General features: G+C 33.7%; 1 protein-coding gene across 1 annotated transcript in view; it reads left to right on the top strand.

Annotated features, from left to right (window-relative positions):
- The window catches only part of Rich (Guanine nucleotide exchange factor subunit Rich), a 42,104-nt gene extending 36,248 nt beyond the window's left edge, over nt 1–5,856 (top strand). The window contains exons 21-27 of the mRNA XM_068764653.1: nt 3–145; nt 680–963; nt 1,681–1,801; nt 2,591–2,743; nt 3,411–3,599; nt 4,438–4,588; nt 5,349–5,856. Of these exons, the coding sequence (XP_068620754.1) occupies nt 3–145; nt 680–963; nt 1,681–1,801; nt 2,591–2,743; nt 3,411–3,599; nt 4,438–4,588; nt 5,349–5,516 (1,209 nt within the window). The 3' untranslated portion in view covers nt 5,517–5,856. The remainder of the gene's footprint in view (nt 1–2; nt 146–679; nt 964–1,680; nt 1,802–2,590; nt 2,744–3,410; nt 3,600–4,437; nt 4,589–5,348) is intronic.
- The last annotated feature ends 6,558 nt before the right edge of the window (nt 5,857–12,414 follow it).

Below are 12,414 nucleotides of genomic sequence, written 5' to 3' on the forward strand. Positions count from 1 at the left end.
AGCTAGCGGGCGGTCGAGGTCGTAGTTTCAGCACGACTGCAGCACCACGGGAGCCTTCTCCCCCGGCCGCAGCCCCTGCACCGCCTCCCGCGCGACGCACCGCTGCCGTCAAGCGCAAAAAATCCGTGCCCGCGCGCGCTGACAGGTACACTCTCCCTCCCTCTCTCTCTCTCTCTCTCTCTATTTATTTATATATATATATTTATTTATATATATATATATATATATATATATGCATGCGTATACTTAAGTACCCTAACCCATATGCACAACTGTACAGAATATTTAGTGATATGCCAACAGCGCTACATGTTCGTCATCATTTCAGCCGTAGAATGTTCACTGCTAGACATAGGCATCCCAAATTTTCCACAAGAACCAGTTGGAAGTCGCCTGTATCCAGCATATTCCGATGGTTCACCCATCCACTGTTCTTTCCGATTGGTGGTCTCCACCCAAAACCCATGCGGTCCCGGAGGACAGAGCGGTTCTGCGCGCTATGTGGGCTGCACACTATTACTTTAACTTTATTTGTCAACTCCTTATTCTTGATTCAATCTTATAGCAAATTCTTAAGCATAGCCCCTTTCATGGCATTAAATAAGCAAGTGATCAATAGTTTCTTTTAATATTTTTATATCTAGATAGCTTTATCTCTAATAACATTTTCCGTCGGCAGAGAGTCATACAGCGGTACTGCGGAAGAGTTCTTCATAGATATTATGATCCAGCGTCACGCTCGTGTCCTGCTTTCCACCGCGCGTCTGCTGGCACTTGGCAAGTTGGCCGCAGCGCTGGACCTTCACCTGGTAGCGTGGCTGGCAGGCGAGAGAGAGAGGGCAGCCAGAGTAGACAGTGCCGTCTTCTGTTTGAAGAGGCTTCATGAAGACTTCGCCTGGCCGTATCCTGTGCTGCAGCAAGGAGAAGAACAATACATTCAGCGCAAGGCAAGCGTCGTGCCCAGTAAGTGAAATTTTTATTCATTATTTCTGAACTGAAGTAATATGGTCATATACAGATTCCCCGTAAATCAACGCCAGGATGAAATGAGGTTAACTAAATTGTATCTATATTTTAAGCGTATTAATACGCCCCATAGATTTCAATTTCTTTTATAATAAAATTTCGTAACTTTTTTGTTTTCTTTGATATTTCTTTTTGTTTAAAAAGTATAACCATGATGGGTTAATAGAAAGTAATAAGTATATGTAATGTAAATTAATAAGTAAAAAAAGTATATAATATATATGTATGTATATGTCATAGTTTTCTTTATTTTCATTTACATAGAACGAATCCGTAGAACGTCCACTGTTACAGATAGGTCTTCACCATGGATTGTCAGTAGGGCTGGTTGAAAGCGGCGTGCTTAGTGTCTCCCGAAGACTAATTAGGTTATCTGTATGCTCTATGCTCTATGTGGTCGACCTACTGCCAATTCAACTTAGAAATCAGCTGGATTATGTCGGTGACTGTCTTTCGTCTACGAATGTCTTCTTTCATATCTATCAATTATTGGATCTTCGCCTTAAGACACTGATGGTTATTATGAGGTGTTTCGTATACCGTACGGTGTCCAATTGATATAGGTTCAACATTTGATCTCTATCTCAAAGTTTTACATACCTAGTTTAAAAATATTTTCCTCAGCTATATATAATTATATGATTAAATTTCCAGGTTCACACACACCGTCAGCGGAGACGGACAGCCTTTGTGGCGACAGTGGATACATGAGTCTGTCAATGCGCGCCGCCTTGCCCATGGCCCTTGGCGCGCCCATGTCGCCCGGACCAGTGAGGTTCGTACGCGCATACACTAAATATCTTTAGAATTCATTTTATTTTTATTCAGACTTTTAGTACAATCATACCATATATAGTCACATTCAAAATCTATACAATATAATCTTAATGAGTAATGTATTCTGTATGCACCAAACTGAAAAAGTATGTAATAAAGAAAAAGATGTAATATCAGTTAATATTGTAAGTAACAAGTATTTAAATGGACAAACGTAATCGGATCTTACGAGTAATGAGATAAAGTCGATTGTCACTTGGCATCCGGAGTTGTTTACGGAATAAAAAAGCGTCTCATTGGCGGATAAAGAAATCTTCTAGATTGTGTGTGTGTATGCCGCTTACTTGATTGGTCAATTCATAATAGGTAGCGAACTTTCTGGAACTTGTTTCATTTAATATCAAACCGCGATACGGAGATAACAATTTGCGATGTTCAAACAACGACAAGAGAAATGACTTCTATGAAACGATAGGTAGTGAATATACAGTGAGCATTCTGAAAGGGTCTTTTATCAGACACCCTATACAGTACATTGCTTCATTTATAGTAGCCAATCCACTTGTAATAGGTAACAATATCTTGCCTGTATTAATTGTAAGACCACTAAACAATTAAAACCTTTGTTTTTCTTTATTATTGGCCGCCGACTTAGCCACGCCCCTTAACCAATCAAATCTTCTCTTTCTTTTCCCGTTAGCTGTTACGTTTGAAAGTGTCTCTTCAAGTTCACGTTGAACCTGGCGTGGCTACATCCTTAACTCTAATCGTAATATTGTGGGTGTAGTTCAGCAGGCGAGGGCAGCGTGGCGGAGGGCGGGGCGGTGGCGTGGGGCGGCGCCGGGGAGGGCGGCGAGGAGCGGCGCTACGCAGCGCTCATGGAGCGTCTGCACCTGCACCAAGCTGAGCGCGGTGACCACACCGCACACGTGCGACTACGGTACCCATACTTCCAGAACTATTTAATAACATAATAAAAACTTTAAAGGGGGGAACATTTTGAGTATGTATCGAGATGAGAGTCGAAGAACGGAGACGAAATGAAGCGACATTTACTCCCTCCTGTCTTTTAGCCCATATACCCGAGGCGCAGTATAGCGGTGACGGTAGTATTATAGTGAAATCACCACGCTATTACTGATATGAGAGTTAGAGGCAGTGGACGCTTTTAAACCTGTCCACTCGAGATATTGAGATAAGAAAAAAGTTACCCCCGCCTGTTATAGAAGTTAAAGGATGGATTCATTTTGTTACTGCCACTACCAACTTGATGGTTATATAAGTTATTTTCATTTCTCTTCGAATATCTTCAATCTTAGATACTTACTACTAATTACACTACAATTTCTTACTTTTAAATATTGATAGTTTTTATTTTTAAATCTTCATAATTCATATCGGGTTAAAAACAAGCATATTTTTTGCAGAGCACGTAAGTATATTGAATATAGTAGAAATGTAGCTGTAGGGGTCCAACAGACCATGCTAAATTGTGAAAACGGTCTATAAGCAAAAAAATTCTGGCAACCTCTGTTTTAGAATATAGAATAAGAGGTATTACGTTTATGTTTTGTAATAAACGACATAAATGTATTGTTATCAATTAGATATTTCCTACAACTAATGACGGAGGCGGGGTGTGTGGAGTGGGCGCTGGTGGTCGCGGTGGCGCTACGCGACGCGCTGGCGGTTTTACGAACGACCAACGCGGCTCGTGGCCACGACCTCACGCTGGGCGCCGTGTGCCGCCTGCGTGCCGCCGTGCGGGACCTGTGCGCATGGAGCGACGCCGAATGGTCATTACTATAGATTTTACACCTTGATCACACACTCCCATGCTTACACACTCATTAGCTTATACACACAACTAACGATCGCTTATAAATATCTTTTAAACTATCCACATACGATTATTATAAGTAACCACTTTTGTACGTTATGAGAAGCGGCGATTGTTTCTTGAAATATATTTTTTAGAATAAAGTTTTTAACTTGAATAAATCTATTTAACGGACACAAATATATTGGTGAAACCATGATGGTTTTCAATTGATTTGTTCATAATTGAGTTTTTTCGGGACCAGACTTATATTGTTATCTAGGTGACGATGTCAGATTCCGCAGACTGAAAGCAGGGCATAAAGGGCGCCTATTCTAAGATCTCTTACACTACCTAAGAAAGCCTGAAAGCTACCGAAGGAGCCCTAACTCGGGTCGCTACATTCTACTATTTCACACACAAACGCTTCTAGGCACACTTTACAAGCACACACACCTTTTATAATTCAGTCGTTGCTATTGATTTTTGAAATACTTTGATTTTTTTTCTACACTAATAATGTTTTTTTTTTTTTTTTAATTTATTCGTTGAATACTACATGGACAAAATTCCTTTCCTTTTTATTTTTAGCTTTACAGTCCATAGTATTTTTTTAATTAAGGAATTTAATAAATACAAATACCACAAAGGCTTTCAATAAATTAGTCCAGCTTAAAGTAAAACAAACTCTGGCTTGTTGAAATTCAAACAATGGCTGTAATATATTCAGACGTTATTGTAAAATAGTAAATAATGATTACGCCTTCGCTGAGAATTTGAGCCACATTCTTAACAAACTTGTATATAATTTTCAGTCTCGGCTACAAGCCGTTCATGATGGCAATTAGCAATCAAGTGCCGTTCCTGACGTCCATTATCAATACGCGAGAACGACGCGTTTCTATGGTCAAGAACAGAGTCCGGACACCAAGTACGGGCTCCCTGAACCTGGAGCTAAAATCACAAGTAAGTAATATTTTTATTACAAATACGTTGTGGTCACCTTTATACCCTACCTAAAGTCATAGATTGGCTACGGGTTACACTGCGGACCAAATATCGAATAGTGGATGTTATATATAATGTTCTCCTTCGCAGATTTCATGTGCAGTGACAATCTTATACAGGCTAATTGGTTATTCAGCTTATTCGTTAACAAAAAAGCTTTAAACTTCTACAATTATTACTAATTACCTTATATAAAGTGAACGCTCTGGAATAGTTTATATTTATTTTTACTATTGTAATGTAACAGGGCAGTAAATCAGCAGTACAAAGTCTGCAGAGATATGTCTAAGTAAACAATAGTTTATTTTAGTTAATAGTAATCTGAATTTTAGTATTTATGTAGTAAGCTGATGAGATAGGTGATCGCGGGAAGTCGCTGGGTGCGGGCAGAACTTGTGATCGGGGCGATCTTTGAGGGGAGACCTTTGTCGTACGGTAGGCGTCCGTCGGCTATAAAGAAGAAGCTTCCGAATTTTGAATACGCTATTCCTCACTATACTATCATCAAGTTGTTAATCATTACTGAAGCCATTGATTTCGGGAGGATGGATCATAAATTATATAATATTATATGAATTGAACATTCATCTTTTTAAAACTTTTACACCGTTATAACAAAACTTGATATAGATAGTCCTTAAATATTAAGTTAGCAGTGCTTTTCTTACTGAAAAAATATATAATTATAGTTAGTCAACTAATTTTATTTTTATTCCAGCAAACAGCACAGGAAGCTATATTGCCACCGCCACAGAAGGCGCAGGAGGTGTCAAAGCAAACTGGCCGCAAAGAATCTTCCAACGTCTCCACAGAGTCGAATCCTGTAATAACCGCCGTCCCACCACCTCCTGTGCCACCAACGCCCTCTACTTGTATTCTAATGTAGCCTTACACAACTGTACTTGAAATAACATATCTGACCAAAGCTCAAGTGAACCGCCAAACGAAACTTATATTATCTGTTCCTCATGTTCCATTCATTCTGAACTATTTATGATATTTGTATGAAATTGTAGTTTGTTTCTCTTAAACCTTATTTTTATGGTAATATGATTTATGTATTATGCCAGTAAGCAACAAACCGCATGTATATTAAAATAACACCCGGAAACTATGTGTCACTTCAATATAGAAATTGTGGAAAAAATTTAGCATATTGAAATTTTATATTAAACAATTCTGGTGTAACTAATTCATATAACACGAGTTATTCTTTGTTTAAACTATGTACGCGGTATTGCGTCTTGAAGAGTCTTTAATTACAAGCTTTTAACGTTGCAAACAATATCTACCATGATCTGTAGTGTTTGTTTATGGATATGTAATATATTTCTTTATTTTAAAGAAATAAGTTAAACATTCACTGTTTTGCAAAAATTACGCTGACTTTTGTTATTTAAATACGTGTGTTTTTTTTTAAATGCCTGTACTAACCTCTTAGTCTTTATTTTTATTAAATAACCTTTATAGTGAAATTTAATATTATATTTATTAGGGAAAAGGAATAACATATATTAGAAAATCACCAGAAAACTTTCGCCGAACACATTTTCATAAAAAGACATTGTATATTCACCTAACAGAGTTAATATAGCGATCTTTCGGCCACACTTTTGTTGACACGTAAAGAGTTTTATCTAATTGCAGTGAGCCTTAAATTTTTTCAAACAATGAAAAATATTAAGAGATGCGTTTACATGTCATCCATTCTTTTTCGTTCTTAACTTAAAAAAAAGTTCAAAGGGTTGACATTATCATTAGAACAATTCCACACGTCTGATTTATGCTAATGATCAATGTAGATTGACATTTATCTCCCGTGTAAACATATCTTTAGTTGGTTGTTATCCTATCAAATAAGTTGTACCCGTTCTGTTATTAACTTTATCCGACCAATAATTTTTTTTTTGCTTAAATAATTGAAAGCTTGCTGTTAAAGCTAAAATGATTCAACATAATATTTACGCCTTTTTGAGGCGTAAATATTATGCGTAAGCGTATTCAAAACATATTTAACACATTCCATGTCATTTGGGGCGTGTACAACCCCCGCTGCACTTTGCGTTCAGACCATTTGCAGTTCTCATTGAAAAACAAAGGATTCTTAAAAAATGAATTGTAGGGTCGAATACAAATAACATTACATCACGTATGCGCGTACGTAATGCATTTTAAAATTTGTCTTTTTTTCCTGCTAATTGAAAAAGTAAAGCATAACTCTTAAACAACTTTTTAATTTTTACAATGTGGGTCGTATACGCCCCACGCGGCCTGGATGGAAAATCTTCAAAAATCGCCGTAGCACGGAACGTATTAAAATAACCATTTTCCTTTACACATCAATAATGAGTGAAAACTTCTAGTCTACCCCACAGTAAGGCTATAATTAATAATAATTTAAAAAAAAATAATTTACTAAATAATTTTGAAAAAAAAATGTGTATGACCTTACTGTGGAAAAGTCTACAATTTCAATGGTGCATTACAGTCTCAATTTCTTACAGTTGTTCACATTTTATCTTAAATATTCTCTAGTCTTCGATTAACTTCTATTTTAAACATAATCTATACTTGGTAATGCATAAACAAAAATGTTTTTAAATAGAATAATTATTTTATGTTATATATACTTAAAAGAATCTTCCCCATTTGTTTGTTGTGAAATAAAGTATAGATAAATTGCCCTTTCGAATGATATTAAAACTGTATTTGGTTTGTAACTTATGAATTTGTATATAAAAGATAGAAACGTAAGTACTTTTAATAATTGTCAGGAAAGAAATTTGGTCGTTGGAAACATCACCGAATCTTCGAATGGCCATTTTACCCTAAATATTTATGTAGCTTAGTTTCGATTATTATTATATTAACAACTATTTAATAACAAATTATTGACTAAGTTCCATTAAGGTAAGAAAAAGTAATTATTTATATATTTCGATGTCTATTTGGATTGTGTCTACCTGTCTAATGTCCTTCGGTATAATATCGGACCCTTTTAGTATTAATACTATTTAACATGATAGTTTTTAAATGTAATATTACTCTAAACTAAATGTTAATGATTTTAATAGCTTCATAACAGAACTGTATAATAAATACGTTATGTCATTACCCTATACTTGTCCTGTCGAACATCAAATCGATTTTTATCTGTCTAAATATGTTTTCTTTAGTAGATAATTAAAATTAATTTTAATTTCAAGATAAAAATCAAACAAGCTGGTAATAGTCGTTTTTCGTAAAATTGTTTCTTATAATTGTTTTATTTATTTTTTTGCTCACTTGTATATAGTTAGCCATTTTACGTTGCTCAATTTATAATATCATTTTGAATTAAGTTTCACGTGAAAAGTAAAATGATAATGATTTTATTTTACTTTCAATCGCAAAGTGAAGTGATACGACTTATGTTTTCCCACCATTTTGGTGCCAAGTTTTAAATTAGTAAGCGCTTGTTATGATCATTATTAATACTACATTCTAATAATACTTACAGCCTTCGATATTTAATACAAAAAAACCACATAAATTATTTATTTGTTCCGCGATATTTATTCTTAATTATTAATTTTATTTCTAAAGTAGGTAATAATTATCATTACATTTAAATTTGAATCACTAGATTTAATATAGTCTAATTCCTTTATATATATTTTTTTTTAATTACCACTAAAACATCATTCCTCGTATAAATTTTTTGCGATTATTAACTGATTTAGTATCTTAATAAAAGTAAAGTATATTCATCTACTAATATTCATATATTCTTAATTATATAAGTAATTAAACAACTTTAAAACCGATCATTTTAATGTGTGTTAGGTAAAATTAAGAGGCTGAAAATCAGTGTTTCAAGATAAATTATGTTGTACATTCCATTTAATTGGTATCGGTAGCACTGTACTGTCTTTATATGTGATTAAAAATGGCAAAATAATATCTTCTGATAACTATTAACGAAAATAGCTACCCTGTGGTCATAAGTCATAGGTAAGTGGGTCGTTAAAATTTATAAACTCAAATATTTTAAATTAGAAGTATTCTTTTAGTTTTTAAATAACATATATAACTGGCAAAATAAATTATTTTATTAGAAATTATTTAGTACAAATTATTAAAACGTAAAACTTTACTATCAAATAATTTGACGATAGATCAGAATACAAAGAATATTGTAAGGAACTCCCAACAATAGTAAATTGAAATAATATCTATGTATTTGTATTTATTTAATTTAATTAATATTTGTGGAATTTAGTAAATAAGTTACTCGAGAATAGATGCTAAAATAGTGTTGTTTCCATATCAATATTTTTTTGTAATATGCAGGTAAATTTTTAGTTCTTAAGAATACACTGGTAATTTATTCTAAGTAACAGTTTGTGAAATTGTCTACAGTAATCCCCGCTAAAACATAACATATTCAAAACGCGTTTTGATGTTACATGATTTTATGTCATTTTAACGCGAAAATGTTATTGTTATTTGTGCGGTTGATAATAAATTTCATGTACCTTTGCATGTTATGTTCATTGTGTATTTTAATATTAAATTAGATTATTATTAAATTTGTGTAAAAGTCTTTTTAATTGTAAGAACATATACATATCTACCAGGAGACATGAAATAGCAAATAAAACGTATGTATTTCGTCCATAAAACATTTTTTTCCCTTAAAATTCATCAAATTAAATGTTACTTATTTACCTAACACTTTATAGGAGCTCGTTTATCGTTTTTTCTTATAACACGAATTTAACCTACCATGTAATAGGGGGATTTCTGTATTACTTATTAGGAACTGAGACTATGGCAAATTTTTATTCATTTAGTATTATTAATTTACATTTAAGATTTAACTGTTGAAAATTAACATATTTGCCCATATAAATTTATTTACTAAGGAAACTTATTTAGTGTAATTCTACTAACATTTTATATTATATTAAAAATAAGGCGATTAATCATTAAATATTATTAGTATCATTAACAAATAAGACTTAATTCTGCAGCAATCAATTATAAATTGGAAATTAATAAACTAAGACATTTTTATTATTAAATTATAGTAATAATAATATTCATTCATCTTGTGTGTACATTTTCAATATTGATAACCAGAGATTGAATATTCTAATGAAAAATTTCCAACATCTGATATTTCAGTTTACCTGTAATGATAAAATTTCTATGTATAACTTTTGTATAAATGGTATATATGAGTGTATGTCAGTATATTCGGTGTCGTGTTAGTGATGTCAATTAGAGTTGTTGTAAATTTTGTAGCCGCCTAACCATCGTAACATTCAAACCGGTGCTAGTAAACTATAAGGCATACAATTGGTTCCCATTCAGAGCTCTTTACGAAATAAGTGTTCACCACCTTCTTTATTTTTATATCGTATAGTTTTTACAAATGCATTTTAATTCATCACGCCACGGTTTAAGGTAATTATTATATTGTTCAATTAAAATATTATTAAAAAATAATTTACTATATATGGTCAACTGAAATAAATTATTACCAGATTTATACCAGAATTGGCAAAACTGACTTATGTGGTAGAACTGTCATCCAAATATCTCTTTCATAACAGGAGTTAGTTAATGGATATAATTTTATTCCTAACGTTAATAACGATGAATACATGTTAAAAACTTTTCAATCAATTTTATTAACTTAATGAAATAACAAGATATATTTTTTAGGTTTTACTGTTGCGATACGTGACGCTACGAAAATTTAACTCCTTTGACACATTTTGACACGAGCTCAAAAGATTGTCATTTCTGGTGTATTCAATCAAGACATCTAATTAACCCCATATATAATTATTCTAATTTAACAGTGTTAAAGTGAGCGTCTTACGATTGATATGATAATGGTGGTGAACAGTGTTATAGTAAGTTATTATTGACATAAAATATATAGTAAATAAATAATTGCGTAATGTTTTTTTTTCAGACAAAGCGCGCGAAATAAAAGAAAAAAAAGTATATTATTTAAAAATAATAAAACAATGTAATGAAATTTTTATGTTTTCTTTTTAATGCGATTTTGAGTTTTGGTTTGAATTTATTATCATAATGTACATCAATGCAAAATAAGCTCATCTTAAGTTTTATTCTTGTGCCGTGTCCTTGGTCCTCGTTGAGTCTATGCATAGAGCCTTTAAGAGTGTTCAAAATGATATTTTATTTCAATAATAATTGAAATGTGTCAATCCTAATTAATCAAAAAAGTTTTATAGGTCTTTTATTTTTGTACAATAATATTTGATTTTATAAAAGCATGTCTATGGGAACAAGTTATATTGGATAATGTCCTTCAAAAATCAAAACAATTTTTAACTATATTTGTGACAAAAAAATTAAAAATTTTAACTGTTTGATATTGTTGAGAAACGTGGATGTCACTATAGGATTCTTGAAAAAATTTGTTTATACTTAATTGCTCATTGTTTGTTAATCTCAGTTCCTCTACAGCTTTATCAATACAGCTAGCCGACTGTTCTACAAAAAGATTATGAAAAAATTGTAAAACGTTAGAAAAATCAATAAACGGTGTATGAAATTTCTTTTTAGTTGTTTTTTTATTCCAAATCTTGGCGGTAAAATTAAAACTTGATATAAGCAGTCAACTTTGAAGAAATTTTTGGATTTTTTGAGGATATATATAATGTATACTTTACAAATAGTGGTCTCAAAAAACGCAAATGGTGTATACATTTATATGACTTATGGCCTTCAGCAATCTTTGTGTTCATGTCAAATAGTTAAAAAAAAATAGTTTTAAAAGTAAGCTATCTTGCCATACATACCAAATTCTTTTAAACGAAATGGGGGAAGTCCATTCTGGCAATGGGTGATCATAGTCTGTTGTTTAGTTCTGTTCATCCCGGTAAAGAATAATCTGCATGGCTGGCCCTTTGCAAAGGACTAACTCTTCGGTTGCTCTGAGTGGGCCAAGCATGAATGTTATAGCGGAGGCGTTTTGGTGATTCTTCGCTTAAATCTCGTCATACCCAAGATGCGATGGTGACCAAATTTTGATTGGCTATAGAGTAAAACAGGGTATAAGCGCCATAAGCTCTTAAACCATCGAATTTACCTGCTTCAGATCTTTTTTGCCTCTTTTAAATGAACTCCTTGCCCAAAACTTTTATACCTTTTGTTGCAAAATACGCGATTTTTCGGAGGTGTGATTATGTCACGATGGATGAAGACCGAATTTTATTTAGGAAGTCGGAGCGAGCATTTTTCGTCATAAAGAGGAAACGCGTTGGTGAGGCATGTGTTGGCGAACGGAGTGCGCGCGTGCAAAGGAGAAAATGACATGCGTTGGTGTGGCATGTGTTGGCGCACGAAGTGTGCGGATACGGAAGAGAAACCAACATACGTTGGTGAAGTATGTGTTGGCGCACGGAATGCGCGTGTGAGAAGAGCAAAGGTGGAGGCCGTGTTGCGGTCACAGGCCTCACGTGGTAAGATTCTTGCACGATGACGGTTGGTTAGTAGTTTGCCTTGGCCCAGGTAAGTTGCACGAACCATTGGTAGATTGGTTGGTATTATAAAATGTATATCAAGAGATATTTTAACGACCATGCTAAGATAATGGTGGTTGTGACGGGTCTGCAGGGGCGAGTGTGCAGGATCAGTGATTCGGCCTTGTTTGCTGATAGCCTAGAACGACGGCCTTACCTATTTTACATTTTCGTGCCCGGGTTTATGGGACTCCTGGGTGTTTCGCTATTGGTGTTACTTTGTAGTGATGTTAGTTG

Source organism: Battus philenor, unplaced genomic scaffold, assembly GCF_028537555.1.
Source record: "Battus philenor isolate CCGP_79_NKW_IND1 unplaced genomic scaffold, ilBatPhil1.0.hap1 SCAF_19, whole genome shotgun sequence".
NCBI lineage: Eukaryota > Metazoa > Arthropoda > Insecta > Lepidoptera > Papilionidae > Battus > Battus philenor.